This window comes from Anolis carolinensis, chromosome 1 (genome assembly GCF_035594765.1).
Source record: "Anolis carolinensis isolate JA03-04 chromosome 1, rAnoCar3.1.pri, whole genome shotgun sequence".
NCBI lineage: Eukaryota > Metazoa > Chordata > Lepidosauria > Squamata > Dactyloidae > Anolis > Anolis carolinensis.
This window is the reverse complement of record NC_085841.1, coordinates 318858685-318884556: the sequence shown is the minus strand read 5'-3', so window position 1 is coordinate 318884556 and position 25872 is coordinate 318858685. Positions and strand designations below refer to the sequence as shown.

General features: G+C 37.8%; 1 protein-coding gene across 3 annotated transcripts in view; it reads right to left on the bottom strand.

Moving 5' to 3' along the window:
• The window catches only part of dph6 (diphthamine biosynthesis 6), a 320194-nt gene that overhangs the window by 84202 nt on the left and 210120 nt on the right, over nt 1-25872 (bottom strand). For all 3 annotated transcript variants that reach the window (XM_062968214.1, XM_008103108.3, XM_008103101.3), the window contains exon 14: nt 1690-2089. In XM_062968214.1, coding sequence (XP_062824284.1) covers nt 1690-2089 — 400 coding nt within the window. The remainder of the gene's footprint in view (nt 1-1689; nt 2090-25872) is intronic.

The window sequence follows — 25872 nt, the reverse complement described above, 5'->3', positions numbered from 1 at the left end:
CTTTGAGGGCTAACATTTATGTCAGCTAATTAATATGGATCAGTTGAGTTTTGCAAATATCTTCTTTTTTATATGTTTGCGCATGTGTGAGTCACCAAGGCAGGCCTGATTCCTACCCACACAGATGACAATCACAAAACACCATTGACTTTTCATGAGAAGAAAATGAGACCTGCAGCTATTTAGCAGCCCTACCAGATCGGAACAATACAATTCAATAAACAGCAGTGAATTCAAGCTTATTGTGGATGCATGCTGGACCACAGCAGGAGTCTTCTAGCAGAAGCAGAAAAATTCATTCTCATGCTTATATAGAGGCTAGCAAGTTTCATCTGTCTGGCTAATATCTTATGAATTACTGCATTATGAAGATCATGGTTACTTTATTCTAAATATTCATTGCCATAGGTCCTTCGCCCCACTGCCCCCAAAGAGCACATTTTTTTTCTGTTATATGATAATGGATGTTCATTATATACTGAGCCCCTGGCAATCTTAAGAGACTATACTTGCAGAAGAAAATTATTCATGGAAGAGTTGTTTCTTTCCTTAAACAGATCCTCTATTTCTCAGGTGAGGCTGGGACAGCTACATGGCCCCCCAACATATCAGACGCTGTACCCTCTTACTACTGGGCTTGACATCTTGTTTCTCAGAAGACCTACAATCTTGATAGCCCATTAGGAACATGATACATCTGAGAAAGAAGAGACATGTTCTTTGTGTGCTATGTTCCCAAGCGAAATCAAAGGTATTTTTGCCACAGAAACAGCTGGCAGGGAGAAAAGGTTCCACATATAAGGCTAGTGTTTCTTACCTCTACATGATGTTCTAAAACAGTGCATTTAGGCCCTACCTTTTATTCACTTTGAAGTGATTTTTCTAATTTCTTGAAAACTTCATTACAGGCATTGATCTTGATACAATTAAGTGTAACTCTAGTACCAATGAGACGGCAGATAGGAAATATTGTTTACTAAGTCTTCTCACTGTCTGGCAATACTTTTGATCCCTTTGTCTACTCAACCAAAGTCTTGAGAGAGGAAATGAACAGGCATTATGGTCCCTGAATCACATCTAAAAACTACATATCTTAAGGAATAAGTTGAAGATAACGTTGTACATGTATTTTGTAATATTGCCCAGTTTATAGCCTCTAAGGAATTATCAAGAATTTAGAGCCATAAAACATCAATTGATATCATACTGTATTTTACCAGTGAATCTACTGATGGATATGACATGATGAATATGAAATATTTGAACATTTTGCCAAATAAAACATTATAATACATATGGCTGTAAGTGTTCATTTTGAGTTGGATGTCTAGCTAAGCACTGGCACTAAGCTCTATTTTGCAGGTAAGTCACAGAGAGGTCTTTTGTTATTGTTTTTCTTGAAGTCATTTCTGGGGAATGGTGACCCAAAGGCAACTCCGTCAGGGGATTTTCTTGGCAAGATTTGTTCAGAGAGGGTTTGTATTTGCTATTCTTTGAGACTGAGAGAGTGCAACTTGTCCACAGTTACAAAGGCTGGCTGAGCACAGATTCAAACCCTGGCCTCTAAAGTGTCCAATACTCCAAGGAAAAATCCAGGTAGTCTCTGTATATGGAGATTTTATATTACATCCAGTGAGCTATGACATTCTTTATAACATCTTAAAATATGAAGACAAGCTAGCAACTTACCTACTCTCAGTGTATCCATTTCAATGATATTCCTCCGGTAGAAAGTTCTAAAGCCCAGAGGGGTTGTGTTGCAATCTCCTGACAGCTTCTCAATAGCTTGCTTAAACATTTCCACCATGTCATATAGGACTCTGTCTAAATTGATTGTAGAAGGTGATGGCGAAGTCAGACTCAAGGATATGGCAACAGCTGTAGTCCAGGTTGGACGGGACTGCACAGCTTCACATTCAATTTGGCAGCTTTCCAATGACCTCATCAGCACAAGCTTTTCTCTCTGCTGCTGCTCATCAATAATCGCAATGACATGCCATTCAATGGATGCAGTTCTAGGAAGGAATGGTACTACAACCACAACTACTTTTCCACATGTTGCTGGTTCGTTCATATCTTCATCTTCAGCCTAGAAATTAAAAAAAAAAACTTTGGATTTTAGAAAGCTCTAGATTTTTTTGGCAAAAAAAAAGAACTTTACATGAAGAGACAGGGCTTCACAAAGTTTCATAAACATGGATATTAGGTGACTTTAAAGTTGGAATGAAGCAATCATAGTTACACAGAAAAGAGAATAACACCAACTGGTATATGATATTCAGCTCTATGTCCATAGATTCTATATTTACAGATCGAAAATATTTTTAAAAAAATCCAAAAATGTAATCTTGATTTTGCTATTTTATGTAAGAGACACAATTTCAGTATATTATTGTATACAATGGCACTTGAGCATCCATCCTGAAACCAAACCTCAGATGATACCAAGGGCTCACTGTACAAAGCTATATTTCTAACTATTGCCCATACTGAAAGTCCCTGCCCTTGATCCACTGGCCACCATTATGCTATTCATTTTGCCCATTAAAAATGCCTACTCAATATCCATCAGAGAAGTTACTCTCTAAAGCTGATGATGAAATTGTCATATTCACTACAATATTTATATATGAAAGAGTTTATGTGATTGCCCAGTATGACAGTGTGATGAACAACATCCCAAACATACTGCTCGGTGCCACCCAGTATAGTGGCTGTATGAAAGATATACTCTATGAACCCTCAGAGGCCATGATCAATGTGGTCTACCAGATCATACAAAGGGAAGTGCGGAGCTAAAAGGTGCAGCCATGCAAACGCTAGAGGAAGCACTGAACCCTCCTTATTCTCCGCATGATGGGATGGCAATGGGAAGAATGCTCACCAGGTGAGAAATAGATAACGTATTTTACTTCTAAAAAGAAATACTCTTTATACACCAGAGATGGGAAACAATACTACTGTTGTTTTTATTTATACATTATATACTACTTTATTTATTTTGCAAAACTGGGATTCTGGATAGTTTACAAAGATTAAAAACAATTATGGATAAGAACACAAACACAAAGATATGTAAAAATGTAATTAAAACTATGGAGATAAAACATTTAAAAGAAACCCTTTGTTATGACCAAAATTGCAACCCCAGCTCTTCTTGTGGACAGCGCTGGGCTGAACAGTGTTAAGAAATCATTCCAAATTTTAAACTCCAAATAGTGTACTTTGAAATCTTAAGTAGGAATCAAATTTCTCCTATATGTTCATGAATAATTAAGCTTTTGTTCAAACACATGAAACATTCTTCTACATCAACAATGTTTTCCTCCCTACTTTTTTTCTTTCATTTTAGACAAAGGCCAAAAAGCCAAGCAATGGTAGTATTTATGACTGAGACTGCCTTTGCCTGCATATGAACTGGTAACAACTTTTTATGTACCAATTTGCTTACATTGCAGTTCAGAATAGTAAATACTGTACATTGTCTGACCTCTGAATGGAAAAATAATTACAAGTTAAAACAGTAATTTTACCTGAGGTCGATAAGGGCATAACACTCGCTCTGCTTTCAATTCACATGCTCAATTTTCATCCACTCTCTTTCGACTTGGAGAGGAAGGGATAATGATAGGGTACCAGCACTTTATTTCAAAATTCACTCACAAAGTTATTGACAAGCATTTTTCTTTCACAGAAAAGTCTCTGCTGCTTGACCCTCATGAGTTGTTTACATGAAAAATGCACTTACATCTAGATTAACGGTAGTAAAGTCTAATTCCACACCAAAAACTAGTAGCAATTTCTTTAGCAAGTCTGTGTTTGATATGGGAACAAAAATAGGGATAATTTGCCGCAAATTGCAGTCACTTCAGTCATAATAAAATCTTGCTGAGTACTGTTTGCTTTCAGTACTTTCATTAGGTAAACTGTGGCTGTTATTAAGGAACCAACACATAAATGTTATATTAGCACTTAGCAGTTGCACAGTAGTCTCCCTCCAGGAGATGAATTCTAACCTTGTCAATATAATTCTGTTTCTAGTACTGCAAAACAGTTTGAAAAGATGAATACTGGAGGTTTACAGTGGAGAAAAAAAGTCATGCTCATTGAGGCTTAAAGGCCACTTGGTTGGCCCAAGGTGCTGAGGTACTGTTTAGAAAATAAGTCTAAAAAAGCTGTCTCAGGTCAAGTCAAGCATTGAGACAAAACTTTCCTACTTTCTTGTACTTGTCTTAGGTTGTTAAATCAATTACTTTGTATTTCTGCTTGCCTTCAGCTGCCATTTAGAATACAGCAAGAAATACAGAAGAATTAGGCCAAGGCAAAAGTACAATTTCAAACTCAACAAATGATCATCATTCCAAGTGAAAGATTGTGCGCTATGCACCCACATATTCATGCAAGCTCACATTTTACGGAGGCCTCAACCTTTAAAGTATGAGTTTGTGTGATGGAGCTTCCAGGGATTTCCCCCTCACTCAACATCGCAGGAACTCTTACTCAAATGGCCTCCAACTCATTTTTTAAAAACAGATAGGTTGGCTTTGTAGAACATAAAAACATCACCCGAGAAGTTATTTCCAACCATCACTAGCTAGAGATTATTTCATTTCTTTTCTGAACAATGTGGTTACAATACTGAGTGAGATTCAAACCATTCTTTAGAATCGCATTAATGAAAAAACATGAAGTGAATGCTGCTCCTGTTACTACCATAACACTGTCTTGAAAGGACAATGCTGTATGGTCAAAATCTTCCTTGTGCATCTTTTAGAATTAAAAAATGTTGTGTTCAGTGTATCTGGGATGCTACTGAATAGATTACCGAGAGACTGCAGCTCTGCAGGCTTATTTCATTCTAGTTTCTTCAACTTATATTATGTTGGAACAATGGATTCTGATTCCGGCTAATTTTGAGATAATGATACCCCATATGGCTTGTGTGGATTCCAGTGTTCATCCAGGCTTATAGACATGGGGATTATTACAGACCAGACTGAATTTAGTCTGTACTGTTCTTTAGGAGTACCTTTAATTAGTTTTGTTCCCTTAGAAAGATTCAGCAATTTCCTGGGAAGATAAAAAGAGCCATGTTGGAGTAAATCAAAGGCCCACATACATAGTCTAAAACTTTGTTCTAATTTTCCTTCTAGAGGGGGGTGTTCCTGTTTCGTGCTACCACCCAAACTGAAAGGAACAAAAGAATGAATGAAACAGAAGAAATGAGTACCGCACACACCTCTAATAGCTAATTTTACGTATCTCTATGGTGCTTGCTCTTTTTTAAAAAGCTAGACTGTGCCATGTGTTACACTTTTTATTCCCCACAACTCTGGGGAATAAAATGCCATAACTCCATGTTAAATCTGCATGGGAGCATAAGGTTCCAAGTTCCCCAGGATCTTTAGCTGGGATAGTTGTGAAATATTTCTTTCTCATTCCTTGCAGAAGTGCCATCAGAGCATGCATGTTCCATTCATTATAATGCTGTTGTATTGTTATTTAGTTTGAGATCCAGACTGAGAAACCAACATCACAGGTATTATTTTTAAACTGATTTATTCTGTGTGTGAGATAATACATATAATGTACTGATGAACACCATGACCAGTTTGTTCCATATCTCACATTAGATTTGTTTCCTTCCTGGCACAATTCATGCTCAGATCTTCAGTGAACAGATACTGTCATGCCCCATACCACTGAAAATAGAGCCTGCCAAAAGCTATACAATAATCCCAGCTGTATATAGAACACAAACATTAAAGGCACTCCTCGGTACAAATGATATCCATCCAGCATTTGAGATTAAGCTAATTTCTGCAAAAGATAACCAGTGTGTTCATTCAAAGATCTTTCCATTGCAGGTTTGTGATGCAATATCTTCTACATGCCAATGAGTGCTAATTGAGCAGATTTGGACAAAGACAGAATAAATGCTAATAAATTAAAACCCAACCCAAATGTATCATTCTAAGATTAAGAACTGATCTGACATTGCTAATGCATCACTTCTTGAACTAGTGCTTTCATGTGACCAGTAGCAGCCATATCCAACAGATCAAGAACCATGGAGAATCAACATCTGAAGGGGAAAGGGTAAGCCTGCATCAGAAGTCTAGGCTGCTCACTTCTACATGCTGTTCAGCACTGGCCATTCACACTGAACAATTATCATGCCCTTTTAACTACCATGGTTCCATACTATAGGATCCTTGGATTTGTAGTTTAGGGATGGGAAATTAGAACTCTCAATCAGAAAGCCTTATCAGACTACAAAATCCCAGGGTTTCACAGTACGTTACTGTGGCAGTCAAAGTGAAATCATACTTTTATAGCTATGTTTTTATATTGTCTGATGTCTGGGCTTGGCCCCATGTAAGCTGCCCCGAGTCCCTTCAGGGAGATGGGGCGGGGTATAAAAATAAAATAATAATAATAATAATAGTTCTGTCATTGTATAATGTAAAAAAGGTCCTGTGTGTGTTGAGCTATACAGGAAAGATGCCTTGAAGCCAAGAAAAGAACAATATATAGATTATGTAATGTTTCAGAATGTATGAATTGAAATAGGGTTCTAACATAATGGTCCTCATCCTTTATTCCTCCAGATGTTTTGGATTTCAGCTCACAAAATCTCTGAATATTCAGCTGCTGGCTGGAGATTCTTGGAAATGATACCCAAAACATCTGAAGGGCCAAATGCTGAGAATCACTACTGTAATATCCCTTATACAAAATGCTTGGGGAAAAAGGTGTTTTGAATGTTAGAGTTTTGGAATACCTTATTTGCATATACAGTAGAGTCTCGCTTATCCAACCTTCACTCATCCAACATTCTGTATTATCCAACGCAGTCTGCCTCCAGCTCGGATCCACAGCTGTTTCTCTAGGCAGCAACGCACAGCAGGCCAACACACCCAACAACAACACAAGTGCAGCCACATTCCCAAACAAGTGCCAGACTTGTAAAACATGTTTTGGTGCTTAATTTGTAAAATCATAATGTAATTTGACATTTAATAAGCTTTTCCTTAGTCCCTCTTTATTATCCAACATTTTTGCTTATCCAACGTTTTGCTGGCCCGTTTATGTTGGATAAGTAAGACTCTACTGTACATACATAATGAGATATCTTCATATACACTTGATACACATAGCCTGAAGGTAGTTTTCTGCACAATAATTTCAATACTTTTCTGTATGAAACAAAGTTGGTGTACACTAAGCCAACAAAAAGCAAAGGTGTCATTATTTCAGTCACCCATGTGGACAATTTTGGAGTATTCTGGATTCCGGAATTGCAAGTAATGAATGCTTTTCAGAAGAAAGTAAGGAGCTTTAGTTATATCACTCATCTGCCTTTGCCAACTCTATGTACTATATATTTGCCTTGCTGTGTTTTACTCTAATGGCACTGTGAGGGCATAATCTTGGTTGGCAAAATCTAATAATAAACTTATAGAAATCAAAAATGGTAACGGCTCCCCCTTTATGTTTCTGCATGGAAGTGAGACCATCCTATCATAGAGAATAACTGAAAGTGAGGTTATTTCACTTTACATGATCATCACTTGTACCACAACATCTTTTTGTGCTATCGCTAGCACTACCATCAACGGATTCCTTACTCTTTATTTTCTAAATCATAACTGAATAGAATTGGTCACTGTAGGCTAGAGTCTTTATTCTCCTGCTGCCTTACAATCAATAAAATTACTCTTTATCAGTATTGTGCCATCCGTTTACATTCTTCTCTTGAACAAGACACAACCTATCTGTATCAATTTAGAGAGTATGAACTCTTATAGTTCAAAGAACAAGGAGCTAGACACTGAAAAAAAGGTCTCCATAGTTTCCAGGTTTATTTTTCAATTACTTTGCTTTTCTGTATATATACATTCAAGTAACACTCGTGTAAAGTGCAATGAAAATCTAGCTTTAGTTCTTTTTATTTGTTTCTTTCGTTCAATTGCACAATCAACACAAGAAGGCTATTCCCATGACAAAACCTGCTTTTAGCCAACCATTATCTCCCACGTCCTTCCTCAAGCTATATGGCTGTTCAAGTCCTCTGTACATAATGGTAGCCTCATCTATCCTCTGAAATTCCACAGCAGCCGTTAGATAATCTGTTCAATTACTTGCATGAAAAAAAAAATCCAAATTGCACCACTTGCAAAATTTACGACAGATATAGAACAGCCCCATTCCAACAAACAGCCTTAGTGTATAACACTTAGCCAGGGCATTTCTTGCATATTATTTAAGGAAACAAATCTGGTGATTTGCAAAAATAAGTTAAAATACGTTCAGGTACTTTATGAAATGCTCCCAGAGATTTCAGAAAATTCTTACCATGTTGCAATCAATATTTCCTGTTTTAAAAACTGAAAATTAGTATACCACATAATTAATCTGATCATAGCAAATTTGCTACAAAATTAATAAAGCAGTACACATTAAAACTATTTGGGTTGAAATGTATATTTTATTTGTAAAATGCTAGATAATTAAATTATATAGTCCTACAACTCTATTAGAGATTTTGATAAAGTCTTGTACCCAGAAGAAACCCACATTGAAGGTATCAGCAGAATCAGTGAAACTTGAAAACTGCAATTATTGCTCAAAAAAATGCACACTTTGACTTTGAGAAAGAAATGTCAATGTAAACATTCATAGAAAGAAAAAATAAACCTGCTATTAAAGACTATTGAACTTGAGAACAGTTTTTGGAGTTTGTGGCTATTTTGTATAGTCCAGATAATGTTCAGAAAATGGTGAGTGTATTGTTTCTCGCTACTCACAAGACAAGTTGTACAGCCGTGACTATCAAGCATATTCATCCACTGAAACACCCAAGAGATTTGCATGGCCCATGGACAGACATATAAATAAGCTCATTTCTCTTTTCTGAGAGATTATACCTTTTTCTCTGCAGTTTTCCTTGTGGAATCTGCACTTTATAAATGCCAGGCCCATTGTTGGTAGGATACTTTGTTCTGAAACTCAAACCGGTGTGCTCTGTTCTTCAGGCAGTGTAAGGAAACTCCAAATGTATAATTTATAGGCTCATTAATCTTGATACGATCATAATCAAAATTGCCACTGAAGATTTTCAAAAACTACAACTCCTTAAGGTAATATTATCTTTCTCTTGTGTGATCCCATCAATTCTTTGTAGATCTAGCAACTCAGTATTCATTTTCTTTAATTTGGAAGCGGCTGAGTGATAAGGAATCTCCATTTCTTTGGACAGCAGAAGTAGAAAGTTAACCAGCCAAATGATTAATTTGATAAAGGAAATAGTAAATTAGCAATCAAAAAAAGAGGCAACAATTGCAATCCTGGCCTTTAAGCTGACGAGGAAAGTCTCAGGACCGAAACATCTAAAACGGTTGTAATGATGATGATGATGCCACCTTTTCTCTCTTAAAAGAGACTCTAAGTGGTGACAAATACTAAAAACAATATAGTGTACAACTTAAAATCTAAAACACATAAATACTAAAATAGAATTAATCAAGGAACTATTAAAAATAAATATTAAAACCATTAAGGCCTATTCAAATACATGGAATTACCGAGAAGGCCCTTTCTCGCCTTCCCATCAACCTTTCTGTTCCCACCAACCTTTCTTGCGATGGTAGTGGGACCAAAAGAAGGGCCTCTCCTGAGGATCTCAGGTCCAGGCAATTTTGCACCGGGAGAAAAAACTTGCCAAATAGCCTGGACCTGAGTCATACAGGACTTTATAGGCCATAACCAGCACTTGGGTTCACACATGTTTTCTATGAGAGGTATCTCTAAATGGAAGGACATTAATACAGAACATCTTACCACATGAACTGAAGATGGGTTTTTTTAATTTAAAAAATGGACAGCACTATAAACCCTATTTTGATTCTGGACATGAAAACATAGACATTGATGACATCTGCACATGAAAAATTTGCTACAAGAAATTATGGCCATTTCTCTTATGACCTGGTAACATTCACTTTGGCCTCTTTTTTTCTTTATGCAATAGTGTAGGAGCTGACAGTACAAAATTGGGTTAACCTGAGAAACCCTAGACCTTTTAGGAGGACATAACACTGTTCTTTCCACATCAGTGTCTCCCTTTCTATAAACCAGAGCAAAGCAACAGAGCAGACATTTTCCATAAGATCTGAGTTTCCAATGTCAAAGTGACAATGCAGGAAGGAGCCATGGCAAGGAAATTCCAACATCCTAAGGCACATAACAAGTAGGAATGTATGTTTAAAAGAGATGCATGCAACCTGGATATGATCAACGGAACTTACATTATTTTTCATAAAAAGTTGTCATCATTTATATTAATTCCTATATGATATTTATCATCTATATTATCGCACACTGCAAATCACTGTATAACAGTAAAAGTAAATCTGTGGAGCAGATTATTTTTAGCACATAAAACTCCAGAAAAGAGTTCAAATTGTGATATTACAAACAGTATAACTCTGTCAGATATAAATAAAACTGACAGCTTTTGGGAAAAGAATAATTCTGAGATATTCCACAATCAAGTAATATCTGACTTATAAAACAGATTATTTGCTCTATCTTGATTTTATTTCATGTATATTTGTTGTTTAATACCACTAATAAATACCACCACCAAAAAGAAACATATCCAGCAACCAATGTATTTTTGTGCGTTTCAATGATGAGAATTGTGTGCCAATAATTCTATCTCTATAAATTCATAGATGCAGGCTTCATTACTCTTGTTAGTAAGTCTAGAGGTCTAAAATGGATTTAGTTTTATTGATTTCTATCATTGTATTCAATATAGTTTTCACATTTTCAGGACTAATTTAAACAATTTATCATTACTATTGGGTTGTTGTATGTCTTTCGGGCTGTGTGGCCATGTTCCAGAAGCATTCTCTCCTGACGTTTCGCCCACATCTATGGCAGGCATCCTCAGAGGTTGTGAGGTATGGCAGGCATCCTCAGAGGTTGTGAGGTATTTCTCCATACCTCACAACCTCTGAGGATGCCTGCCATAGATGTGGGCGAAACGTCAGGAGAGAATGCTTCTGGAACATGGCCACACAGCCCGAAAGACATACAACAACCCTGAGATCCCGGCCATGAAAGCCTTCGACAACATATCATTACTATTGTTTTGCACTGAATACAACGTAGATGGGGTGGATTTATTCCAATGAAATATGTTCTCTTGCATGACCTGGCTTCCTTCAGCTTATTACAGATCAAAATATTAATCCCACCTAGAGTACACCCATCAAATAAATTTACACTTTGCAAGTCAAAACTTCAGTCAATTCTATTAATCCAATGGGGCTACTCTTGTTGGAACGAAGAATAAACTTTTTTTTAAACCTAGAGACAAGTGTATACTAGAAGCTAACTAATGAAATCATAGAAGACATCTTCATAAATCGCAACCAAGCGAACTCATCCAAAGTTATGGTAACTCTCAATTCCCAAGTAGAATAAATTTTTGAATGTAAATCAGGAGACCAATAGCATATCAGAAATACTGAACTGTAATGTAAATGGCATGATCCCCCACACTCAGTTTTTGAAGACTGAGGTGGGCAACTACCAGAAGTTTGGGGACCATACACCTCCCACTCCCCCCATGAGACCCTGGAATGTTGTCCTGATGTGTCTCCACCATTTAATTTTTAAATAAAACAACAACTCCAAAATGTTTCCAATGCAAGAGATTTGGAGCATGTTTATTTCCCTCCCTTGTTTTATATCCAGAAGTGACTATTTCTAAACTAGGAGGTAAATGTCAGTTTTACTTTTTAATTTTTTAAAAAGGCCTCTTTAGCATCTGAAACAGTTTTGGGGGGCGAAATGGTGAGACTGGCCTAATGACATAATGGTCGAGGTCATTGATCAAACTGCATCCATCAGGAGGAAATTCCATTAGGGGAATTAAGAGGGTGTGATCCCCCTTTCTCTCTGCAATCCCCACATGTTCAAAAATGTTCTTTAGAGGGCTAAGAAACATTCTAGATCAGCTTTTAAGGTTTAATGGGGATTCAGAGAGGAAGCTAAGAGAACGTCCTGTCTCACTACAGCAGAGGCTGCCTAGCAAAATGGCAGATTCAGGCAAATTTTTGGTCATTCTCTTATTTTACAGGTATATGGTTACTTTGTTACTTTGCTTCATATATATAAATAGACACACACAAATACTGTACATACTGTATACACATCAATACATACATATACATAACTATACATAGCACACAGACAACAGTTATGCATGGAAATATCAGATCATTTCTACTAATTTTGTTGTTTTTGTTGTGTGCCCTGCTTATGGTGACCACATCACACAATTTGCTTGGTAGGATTTGTTCAGAAAAGGTCTTTCCTTGCTTCTTGAGAGACTGTGACTTGCTCAAGGTCACTCAGTGGTTTTCATGACCAAGTGTGGATTCAAACCCTGTTCTCCAAAGTCATAGTTCAACACTCAAACCACAGCTACTTCAATTGAATATATTGTTTGGGCAACATGTAATTTAAATTGCTTTCATTTGCTCATCATTTTGGGAGCCCTTGTGGGATGGGAGGTAATACAGAAATATCATACATAATATCATATGCATATAAAAACTCCTATGACTCTTAGGCTTTCTATTTGCTTGAACTCTGAAACAGAAGAAACAGACAAGAGCCATCTTATTCATTATGGCCTGTAATCTCCCTCCCTGACAGCCTTACACATTTAAACAGCCCTTCATGCCATGAACCCTTTTAAGTATTCTCAGAGTTACGGAAATAATTTTAGAAGCAAAATATCTAAACAGTAAGCACAATAAAAATGAAACAGGTTAAAGCTTATTAGCAGCAGGGAACAGATGTGGTAAAACTCTTGCCAGCTCCCCTACATTTCTTCCCCAGCAGGGACATTTTCTCAAGCTGTGAATTAGTTCTAGAATATAATGCAAGCTGCTGTTACAGCAATTGCACCTTCCTGCACAGCAGCATTGTACTAAGAATTCACTTTGATTTCTGATTTCTTTCTTTGTAATAATAATGTTTAAAATATTTCCTGCAGCGCTAAATGCAAAGCCAAGTACTGAATGCCAGCTAAACACAAGAATATGAAAATATGAAATTGATAAGAAAATAATTGCCATATCGAAAGGCCATTTTTTTCCTTCCAAACAATAGGTTTCTAAGACAAGATAAGAATAATGATTAAAGTAAAGGTTCCTTCAAGTACCTTTCAAACATACATAATTCAATGTATCTGTTACAATGTGCAGGAAAAGGTAACTATTTAAGGAACAAAGCCATGAGTGGATAGCAATATAAAGTAAAAGCAAATCAAGTCTGTCACATGGAATATGATCACAAATTATCAGGCTCTGAGTTTTATAATGTGCTGTGTCAAAATAAGTCTGTTTTGAGGGGGATGGACAAAGTGAGTTAAGAGGGTGGGAAAGGTCTAACATAGTTGTGAAGCCTTACATTGAAATCAGAAAGGGAGTCATAAACTACAATCTTTAAATATATTACTATGCATTTCAATTCTGAATCAAAATGTTTGTGATCGGATATCTTTGAAAACCTATGTAACCTCTCAAATGCTTATTTATTTATTTTGTGTCAAAAGAACTGCACAACAAATACATTTTAAAATGATGAAAAAAAAAAGGAAATCACAAGCAACTAAATAGTTTTAGACCAAAAACGAGCAACAGCAACCGCATTGTCCGTAGCTTTAAACAACTCCTCCTCCGTGCATGAGGCAGGACATTGTGGGCAAGCATACATATGCGGAGTTGTTTGTTCTGCTCCACAGTCACACAAGGTGGAGGGTTCCTCCAGGTATTGCCACCTCGCCAAGTTGTCTTTAGATCTGCCCACTCCACTTCTGAGTCTGTTCAGGGACTTCCAAGTTGTCCATTTTTGGTTTGCCCCTGGAGGAAGACCCTCGTGGGGGGGCACCCAGTTAGAATTGCCAGGTTAGCTGCCCAGAGGGACACCCTTGCTGCTGCTAGAGGACCCTCAAGAGGAGTGGTGGTTCTCATGAAGCCCTTCCTTGATTTGAGTCTGGTGGGAGGAGGCTGATAGTCATGCAGTGGGTGGCTTTCACAGTGTTCAACCTTATTTCTCTCACCGTTAGCAGCAACTTCCCGTTGCACGTCAGGAGGGGCAATGCCAGCTAACTTGTAGAGTTTATCAACAGGTGTAGGTTTAAGGCATCCTGTGATTATTCTGCATGTTTCGTTCAGTGCTATGTCCACTTGCTTCGCATGGGCAGACTTGTGCCAAACAGGACAGGCATACTCTGCAGTTGAGAAAGACAAGGCCAGGGCTGATGTTCTTATTACTTGTGGGTCTGCACCCCATGAGCTGCCAGTCAGTTTCCGCAGGATGTTGTTGCGTGCAGCTACTTTGTGCTTGGTGTTCATGCAGTGTTTCCTATATGTTAATGTTCGATCTAAGGTGACACCAAGATATTTAGGATGGAAACAGTGTTCGAGCTCTTGGCCTTCCCAAGTAACTTTCAGTTTTCTGTTGGCTTCACGGTTACGTAGGTGGAAAGCACACACTTGTGTCTTGGCAGGGTTGGGTGGTTCTCTTTGTAGTAGCTGGAGAGATCTTTCAAGGCATTAGTGAGTTGCTTTTCAACTGTTTCAAAATCTTTCGCTTGTGTTGTGAGGCCAAGGTCATCAGCATATATAAAACTCTTTGTGAGTGGTGGTAGTGGCTGGTCGTTCGTGAAGATGTTAAATAAAGTCGGTGCAAGAATGCTGCCTTGGGGTAAACCATTCTTTTGCCTCCTCCATCTGCTTTTCTGGCCCTGAAACTCCACATAGAAGCTGCGGTTTTCTAGGAGGGTCTGGACAGTTTTTGTAAAGTCAAAGTCCCGGGTGATATGGTAGACTTTATGCAGCATTTTTCTATGTTGCACTGTGTCATAGGCTGCCGTAAGGTCCACAAAAACTGTTCCCGTAATGCAGCCTTTCTCATAGCCTTCCTCGATATGCTCAGTCAGATGAAGAATTTGACCTGTACAGTTTTTCCCTGGTCTGAAACCTGCTTATTCAAATGCTGAATATAAACCTGCTTATTCAAATGCTGAATATACCCAAACTGAAAATTGGGTCCTACAATAAACTCTTTACTACAATCTTAGGGTTTCTGCAGAACATTGGAATGTACAGTGTTCCCTCACTACTTTGTGGTTCACTTTTCGGGGATTCGCTGTTTTGCGGTTTTTCAATAAACTCTAAAAGACTATTATAAATCATAAAAAATCACAATTTACAGCCTAAGAAAGGGAGGAAGGAGAAGCCAAAGGGAGAGAAAAGGAGCTCAAGCGGCAACGGGAGAAGAAAGAGGCGATTTATCAACACACGATTGGTTGATAAAGACTTAAAATAGTGTATAATTACTAAAATAATGTATAAATATTAAAATTAATCTAGTGTCCCTTCTTCGCGGATTTTCACTTATTGTGGGTGGTCCTGGAACCTAACCCCAGCGATAAGTGAGGGAACACTGTAGTTATCACATGCTAGTATGTGGCTTTGTATTCTGAGACATATGTAGATAATATAGCCCAAAAAATAAAGTATACATTTTCAAAAAAAAAAAAAAACACCCCACAGTTATATGTTTGCATATGTGTATTTATTTATTTAGGCAATTTTTATCCCGCCTTTCCCTACTCAAGGGCCCAAGGCAGCTAACAGCTTTTATAAAATGCAAACAATAACAAACATTAAAACAGTATGTAATAAAACCAAATATTTGACAATGCTGAAAAACATTAAAACCTGTATATTAGCATAAAACTATGAAATCCTAAAATCAAAGGTGCCTAAAAGCCATCTGGGTGCCATCATATATTTATATCAATAAATCCAATCAGTCAAAGGCTTTCTTGAAAAAGAATGCTTTAAGACTTTTTCTAAACCTGAGACGGGTAGGGGCAGATTTTATCTTGCCTGGGAGGGCATTCCACATAAGAGATGCAGCCCTGGAGAAGGAAGCTTCCCCCAAAAGCTTGAGGTGTAGATTGGAAGAGGCTACTGTCGACACCAGGATCTCCTTGCTAGATCTAAGAGATCTCCCAGGGATGTACCGGGGGACATGCTGTCTCAGGTAGCCTGGACCAAGGCCGTGTAGGGCTTTAAAGGTCAGAACCAACACTTTGAATTGGGCCCGGAAACTGGTAGGACAGTGAAGCTGTTTCAGCAATGGAGTAGTATGATTTCCGAACTGTCTACAAGGGCAGCCCCACGTAGAACGCATCACAGTAATCCAATTGGGATGTCATCAAAGCACGTACCACAGTGGACAGGTCTGTGTATGTGTTGGGGGAGTGTCTGGCACCTCAGTAAATAGAAGCAGCTTATTTTGACCTATACTTTATATTGGGTATTTGTCAACATGTCTGTTGGATATTTGAAATATGAAAACGACAATGTTTTAGTTGGATTCAGAGGTGAACAAGAATCATTACAGATTTTTAATCACTTCTCAAAACCAACATGTCTCCAAAGTCAGCATATCTTAAGATATCTGTGGAGGACCAGTATTCTCTCTCTCTCTCCCATGCACCAATGATCAATACAGAGTCCAAAAGAGTGTTGGATTTTAGATTTTTTTCAGATCTTGGAATACCTGTATTTGCATATATGTCCTTGAGATATCCAGAAGGTAATTTTATACATAATACTTATAATATTGTGCATGAAACAAAGTCTGTTATCATTGAACTATCAGAAAGCACTATCTTAGCAACCCTTATGGTCAATTTTGGAGTATTTCGGAATTCCGGATAAGGAATGCTCAACCTGTACCATATCCATGTTGACTGGTTGCAATTATTTCTTCATAGAAATATACCAGGGATCAGAAGCTGATGATTTGTGGGGTGGCACCAGTCCACAGACTACAACTTTGAGTGGTACTATTCTAATGTTTAGAGATCTTAGGGAGATCACACATTTTTCATGCAAAGACATCTACTTTTACTCTCAATTTAAAGGAATCAGGTAGGAAACAACAAGAAAAAAAATCTGCCTGAGACCAGAGAACTATTGATAGTCATGGTAGACAACGCTGGCCTGGTTAGCCGAATAGTCTGACCTGTTGTAAGGCAACTCACTTTGTTCCTTCAAGAGAAGGTCCTGAGGACATTACCGGCAACTCTTTGTCACCACTACTTTCCTGCCAGAAAAGGCTGAAAGCACTCAAAAGGAGTGCCAAAAACGCTTGCCAGATTCAGCAGTTGCGACAAATAGCCCATGCTATCAAAGGATGCTGTTAATAGGCTCAGCAGTTTCCCATGTCAATCTCTAGATCCTGAAAGCCAACATTTTAATTGCTCAACTTTTGTTAGTGTAAATTAACTGATGCAATACTAAATTCAACATACTACAATGATACTCATCTATAACTACTTAACTGTACAACTCTACTCCCCTTTTCTTTTCTTTTAAAAAAAAGGCTCCCAGCATTGATAGTGGAACGGAAAAAAAACCCCACACTGATATTGTCATTAACCTCTTTAACCAGTATGCACTACTTGGAGGGAAAGCCAGCACAACAAATTTAAATCTGCCGTCGTATGCCTGCTTACATGAGAATAACCCCCCCCCCCCAAACAAATGGGACTTAGTTTTAAGGGACAGTGTACAGCATTGCACATGAAGGTAAATATATGTATTTTACTTGGTTTTTTAAAATAATACTCATCCACACCAGAAGGGAAAAAGAAAGACGTGGGGGGAGAAGCAAAATCACAAACAAGAATCTGACAGAGTGCTACAAGAATGCATTATACAAGCCAAAAGCATTTATTCTGCTTCATGGATGAAGAAGAAAAACACAGAGTAGTTAAAGTGATTATTCACTGCTGAGCTGGCATACATGTTGCTGGGTCAGTAGCTGGCACTGTGTGCTGTGTGAAAGTTTAAGGAGAATTAAAATAGCACTCGTTCACATTCAAGTCACTGTGGATATCAAAATCTGAAGGAGGGCAAAACAAAAGGAAAGGGGAAAAAACATCCGAACAAACAAAAGGACCCAAGAGAGAAATCTGCTTTATTTCTCATTACTTGCAAGTAAGGCCATGACACTCAATGGAAGACAAAGTAATTTCAGATCAGTGTGTCTGAAAGAAGGAAAGTATGAGAAATAGATATAATTAAATCCTATCCTAACATGTTGGACAGTTTTATACGCAAATGTCACATTTTGTTGAGGAATTCTCAGACAATTAGACGTACAAAATTTTATAGAAACATTACCTGAAAAGTTTTAAACAATTTGGACAGGAATAAGCTGTGGTAGTTTTTTTTTCATGTAATAAAGAAATAATTGAATAAATTGCTGGTAAAAAACTGTTCCAGCAAATCCAAATATTTGCAAGATATTGGGGAAAAAAAACCCAAACAAAACCAAAACACCGTGCAATTTTGTGGTTGAACATTAAAAGCTTGTGTAGGCCTTTGGATGAGAATAACCCTTTCCTCAAGTGGACAGCAAGCAAAGGGTTGTAATTCTTCACTAAGTTTATTCTCAAAGGTAGCAACGAGTAATTTCAGAATTTTCTTCCTAATGCAAGAAAGGTGGGTTTTTTTTAAATCACACTGTTTTTGAAGACTATTCATATTTTTGGGACTTATTCTGTATAAAATTTAAAATATTAATTCCTGCACATAACATGTTATTCCACTGAAAATTCTGTCTACTAAGCAAACAACCACTAATTTTCTGCCAAAATGAGCATATCCTGTGTGGAAATTAATATTTCTGCATTGCAAAATAATTTTCCACACAGAAAAGACTGTTTCCTAATATAAAATACTGATTCCAGGCCAAAATGACCACATGCACATTGCTCACAGAGAAAAACTCAGAAGGTGAAGATTCTGGTCATCTCAAGGGTCATCCCAAGAATTCAAAATACAAGTCTTCGGCCATTTTTCAAATATTATTTGATACTCTTTGCATCCTTAAACATGTACACACTCAATATTATTCAGGAAAGAACAAATAGATGTACTGATACTATGAAAAATAGAGATAGAATGATCTGGTAGAGATCTACAGATAGTTCACCACAAAAACTCTTCTAAGTCTAAAATGGCCCAGGGGGGCAAACATGTTGCCCATACCTCCTTGAGGGCATTTCGGGGGGAAACAATAAAAGATTGTTCTCAGTGGCTCCCAGCAGGTCAGAAAGATAGCCCTGCAAACAAAACTTTGCCACAATTCAACTAAAGATGTCACCAGGGTATGCCCTGGGACAAGGATGGACGCAAATGAAGAAGCCTTTTAGAAACCTTTGAACTGTTCTTCAAAGAAAGAATCCCTTCCTGAATAATCTGTGAAACAAATAGGGAGGTAAGCATGTATCAAGCAAGAGCAATCCTGCCAAGTTCAAACTGTGGTTGGAGTGTAGACAACATGAAACGTTGGAGTAACTGGGACATCCAGTTGCAATTATTCCAGTATTGGGGTTGTTGTATGTTTTCTGGGCTGTATGGCCATGTTCCAGAAGTATTCTCGCCCATATCTATGGAAGGCATCCTCATACAGCCCAGAAAACACACAACAACCCCGTGATTTCGGCCATGAAAGCCTTCGACAACACATATTCCAGTATTGTCACTTGAAAACAACAATCAGCTTGAAGAGGTTTTGTGCACTCAGAAAGCACTTGAGGTTTGATAAAAGGGAAGCAAGTAATGTGCAGAGTCACTGATAAACTGCCTGCCTTTCATAATATGTGAACTATATTTGCTGAGCAGCTTGAAATGTGGCACTCAGCCTGGACAGATCTAATCACTGACAAACAGCTGGTTGAGTTCAAAGGTAAATGTCCATTCCAGCCATACATGCCAAGCAAACCAGAAAGAGATGACATGAAAGTGTAGTGATGTTTTAGCACTAAGATATCGTATGCTTTGAAGGCAGATATATTCCACATTGCAGAAAGACAAATGTGGGAGAAGACTGTAAATGGCAAAAGGTCCGCTAAACTACCATATGTTGGCATCATTCAACAGAATAAGTTCTATATCTCCACCCATTACTTCAGCAGTAGGGGGACAAACAAATCAGCAGAAGTGGGAAACTACAAGTGGGAAGTTTGCTTGCAAAAAAGCCAAAATGACTAAACTGAAGCTATGGCCCTCTAAACATTTCCTGAGATGACGTGATTTATTGGAGTAAAACTATAATGCTTGGAAAGGCAGAAGGCAGCAGAAAAAAAAGAAAACAACATTACAATGGTTTCTGCTAACACAGAAGATTCATAATAGCAGGGATGTTATCATATGTGTTAACTGTCATAACAACTGTACATACTCAGAGAGGGACAGAACCAGATGCATCTATCCAAATGCAAGATGAACAGCTGATAAAGATTTGAAAATAGCTGAAATGGCTAAATTGTCTATGCTAGTTAAGGAGAAAACTTTGCCTAACTTTAAGAAAAAATGGGACCTGTTAGTCACCTTTTCTCAACAATGATGGGCACATTTTTCAATGGTGGGATTCATGAATTAGTAGAGTGTTACCAAAAGTGTGATCACATTATCATTCGAAAGAAATAGACTAAAAAGGCACAAAAACCATCAAATAGAGTGGGAAATTTGTAGGTTTTGTTTAGTTGTAGTGTATAGGATATAGTTGTGCAGTTTGGGTAGTTTTGTACGTCTAAAATGTTTATGTGTTTTTCTTGTCTCTTTTTTAATGACATGAGAGAAGCCTCCCTGCAGGATAGTAACACATCCGGACGTCCCCTGGGCAACGTCTTTGTAGACAGCTGATTCTCTCACACTAGAAGCGACTTGCAGTATGCAACCAATTAACCAAACAAACAAACGGACCTTTTCAGGACCAATCACAACAATAATCTCAATCAACATCGAACGCATGTCTGCTGCCAGAAAAAAACTGCTTTATGAACTGTGTCGAGATTAAGAAATGTGATGTGCTGTGTGTCCAAGAAACACACAGGGATAAACAACAGAAACCACCACCCTGAGCCCCCCCCCCCCTTGGGGGGGTGAGAAGGGTGGGATATAAATGTTGTAATAAAATAAATAAATAAACAAACAACCCAAAGTCCCAGGAATGATCTTAGTGGTGGAAAGATCACATGCACAGTATGGAAGCACTGTCTTTGTAAAACCAGGCCTCCAAATTAGCAGTGCCCACAACACTGAAGAAAACAATATAGAGATTATAACAGTACAGCTTAGTAACATCATGATTACCTCTATCTCCAAGCCCCCAAATGAAAAGTTTTGTTTCTCCTCTCCTGAGAACTTTGATAGGCACCAAAAGGCAGTAGTAACTGGTGATTTTAACAGCCATAGCCATGTATGGGCTATGCTCAGGAAGATAAAAATGGAGAGGCTGTCCTTTCCTGGGTTAAACTGCATAAACTACAGTATTGCTTATTCATGATGGTAAGCTCCCACCATCCTATAACAGTGGAAGATGGCACTGAGGATATAACCCAGACCTTCTGTTTGTGAGCAACAGTATTGTGCTGCAATGCACTGAATTAGTGGGACCACCTGTACCAAACATACAGCATTGGCTGATAATATGCCAATTGTTTCCAACTATAAGGGCCCAGGAAGTTCGATTTAAATGAAGATTCAACATCAAAAAGGCAGATTGATCTAAATTCTCAGGTATGTTAGATTACAAGATTATATTGGTTGTCCCAACCCCTGAGGAATACAAGCGCTTTATCAAAATAGCCTTTTTAAATTAAAAAATATTAAAAATATCAGGGATTTGGACTAATTGCCTTTATATAACTTGATTTATTCATCAAGTTATATAAAGGCAATTAGTCCAAATCCCTGATATTTTTAATATTTTTTAATTTAAAAAGGCTATTTTGATAAATTCAAGCTCACCTTTCCAATTTGCATTACCTAACTTGGAGGCTTTTTGGAGACATAATGTATTATGACTGGGCAGAAAAAGACATTCTGGGGAGAGAGGCTGACAGTCACAAATTCAGATTAAGAATCTATATTTGCCCCCAAGACTGCACTTTGCCATCCTAGAGCTATCTGTGAATTCCCACAGCGCTGGTTGCAAAGTCCTGGATGGAGTGGGAATGCAGTAACACCTGGTTTTGAACTTTTGGGTAGGCTTCAAGTTCCAACAAAATAACCAGACAGAAAGCTGATAAAGTGGGGAGAGGAAGAGCTGACATTAACCCTCCCATTTTTTCTCCACTGTCCTTCAGTCCTGACACACTGATTTTTATAATCACATACATCTGAATACTGTTTCCAGGTAAGGGTTTATCTAAGTGCTGTATTACATTGTCCATTAATTCACAATGTCAATTTTCAGTTAAAAGTGTTTCAATCTGTGCAGCCTATTTCACTCCTCTTTCTTCCTAAATTATTTCCATTTGTTTACTTTTTAAAAAACATGATAATCTTTTCATGTTCCAGTATTCCACTGAGGGCCAGATTAAAAATGGACAATAATTCCAAAGACATCTAGAGCTCCACTAAGTGTGACCTGTGTTAAATATTTACATTATAATTACCTCGCAAGAATTTAAAAGTCTCATTTAATCCTGACCCTAGGGAAATGAAATTTTCAGGGCACTAGATGAAAGTCCCAGTGTTGCTGGGCTGTTTTGAACACTCTGAATGTTCTGCTTCAAAGCAAAAAGTTTTTATGAGCATTTCAATACAGAAAAATATTCTAATCTTGATACAACGTTCTGGACAAAAATGACCATACTTTGTTTTCCATTTGAATTTATACATGTCATTGTTTGCAACAATATTTCCCAAACAAATGGAACAAAGGCAATTATATCAATATATTTAAAAGATATTTTCTGAACAACATTGAGATGCACCTTTATTTTTCCAATGGTGCAACATTTGAACACAAATAGCACATATCTATGTGTGTCATAACATCCACAAGACTGTTAATGGATAAGACATAAGCTTAAAGAGATTTTTCTATGAATGCCTTCAGACATATGTATAGGCAGTCTCAAGTTACCAGCATCTGACTCACAAATGACTAATAATTAAGAACAGGGGAGAAAGAACAGGAAGTGAGAGAAATCTACTTTGATGAAGGGAATCATGGGGAAAATGGTCTCCACTGAAACTTTCTCACCAATCCTTGTTTTCACAACAAGCCACATTTTTGAAAATCTAATTGTCATGGGGACAGAAAATGATGTGAAATTTTCTGTACAGAGGCAGAAACAGAAAAACAAACACCACAGGAATGTTAACCTTCCTCATTCTAGCCAAAGTGTGTGTGTGTGTGTGTGTGTATCTGGAGTTACATTTATAAAATGTACTTGTTCCAACTTACAAACAAATTCAACTTAATAACAAACCTAGGAACCAATCTAGTTCGTAACTTGGGGGCTGCCTGCACATGAATTTGTATTGGAACATGGATATTCAACCAACACAGGAATACCATGCATATGGTGGATTAAACATTATGCTAGACTAAACTGGGCAATCAGCTCAAGAACATGGTTTTGCATTTAAACACACACTTTTATTGTACCATAAATGCTAGCCGAAAGAAAAAACTGATTAGTACGTGACATCCAGCACTGGACTGGTAGAACATCTCAAACAACAATGAGGGAGGAAGACATGGCAGAGGTGTTATAATTCATGAAATAAGGAATAGAAGAGGTGCTAGGAAAGGTGTTGGGGAGGACTAAGGACAACTGGATATCTTTAATTTTAATATACGGAGGAGGCTAAATAAAGGAGACAATTCATAAAATGTGAGTCAGTTTTTCCGCCAAGCAAAAACCAACTACTGTAAATATGCAAGTAAATGTGATTATGGCGGAGATTAATCAGAACAGCATTTTTTTTTCGTTCTAACCTGCTTCTCTCCTTCCTCAGTTGTCTTCTACTTTATATACCACCCACCCCATATATCAAATTACATACAGCTCTCCACGTTCACTGGGGTTTAGGATGCAAATTAAAAACTACTTTTGTTTTAACCTGAGAGAATACTTTTCTAGGAATCTATAGGTTATCCAGCATGACTTTATGGTCTACTTCTACTCGTGGTTGACTAAAGAATTATGCTAGGAGAATGAGAGATTCATAGATAAAACATATTAATCAAATGAGAAAAATAATCAAATCTGCAAAAGTTAAATCTGCAAAGTTAAATCATGGCAGTTAAAGAGGAGTAACACTACTACAACTGTGTTGTGTGGATGGAGTCCAGATTGTGACAAAGTTGTAAGCATCACTTGGGGTTTTAGTGGATAGCTGACAAAGCTAGTGGGCTCAATTTTTGGTCTTTGGAATCTACTACAAGCCATTTAACATGAATCCCACCTCCAAACTGGAAGAGGTGAGAAATAAAATGTCTTGCTTTAAAGAAAAAAAAAATACTGATCCTAAGTTTTAGCAATAGACATTATAATTCCTGACCAAATCCTTTTTCTTTTGGTACAGCTGCAGGGTCTCAAGCCATACACCCCTCAAAAGACTGACCAGCGTGCAACTCATGGGCTGATGTTTTGTTTTTCACCCCTCCTATAGGGATTGGGGCTCTGTACTCTTTTTTAGAATTTACCTTTCTCTCCTGTATGACTCCACAACTGTTTTTTCTAGTTTGGTATTATACAACTCTGTGGTAAATGGGACACATGTCACTTTTTAATGGAACTGTCTCTGCTAAAAGATCAAAGACAAAACAAAAATTACATAAGATAGAGTTCCACTTTAGAAACTGTATTTTTCAAAGCAATGTTGTAAGCAATCAAACCTTTCTCTGTTCACTTTTCCGTAAACATATCTAACCTGAGAAACAGAAGCAAACTTCCAACTTTTCTCTGCCCATTCTAAACTAACCCAGAGTGCACCTACTTTGCAGAAGTAATGTAGTTTGATACCACTTTAACTGGAATGGCTCCGTATTATGGAAACATGTAGTGTTGCAAGGTCTTTAGCCTTTTCTGCCAGAGTACTGGTACTTCACCAAATTAACACTCTCAGGATTCCATACCATTGAGACATAGCAGCTAAATGTCAAACTGCATTAATTCTATAGTGTAGATGAAGCTTTAGTCTCACATAGTTCACTTGGGTGATTAGACCAGTTTGAATTGCCTTATCTGGGAGAAGCCCTGACACCACTACTTTTGTTTTTGTCTGGATACCCAACAGGAAATGTCAGCTAAAAGCGATGCCAGGAAGGCCCAAGGTTGCCTTTCCTTCGAAAACTGCTCTGGTGAGTTATTCCTAGATGCTGATAAGTTTAGTTACCTAATGATTAGATCATCTTATTTTAAATGCAATTACCTATTTCTGAATTGGTTTAGTCTGTAGTGAATTAAAAACAGGATTTCATTTGTCTTTCTTGCCCAGGGTTGGCTTCAACCACACAGTGCTCCCAGAACACAGAGTGCTCCCAGAATCCCAGAATGGCTCCTGCCCCTCCAGAGAAACACTGGACATGATCTTCACAGCAGAACAGCTCAAAGAAAAATGCAGGGCATTCATTGACCTTGCAAAGGTATTTGACACAGTGAATTGCGGTGCTGTCTGGACCATCCTCCAAAAACTTGGATGCCCTGCCAAATTTGTGAACATCCTGCGGCTCCTCCACATTGACATGATAGCAACAATGGCTCCCAAAGTGATCCATTTAAGGTGGAATCAGGTGTTAAACAGGGATGGGTTATTGTCCCAACCTTATTTTTCATCTTCATTGTTATGATATTTCATCTTGTTGATGGGAAGCTTTCCACCGGAGTAGAAATCATCTATTAGACAGATGGCAAGCTATTTATCCTCAGCAGATTGAAAGCCAAAACCAAGG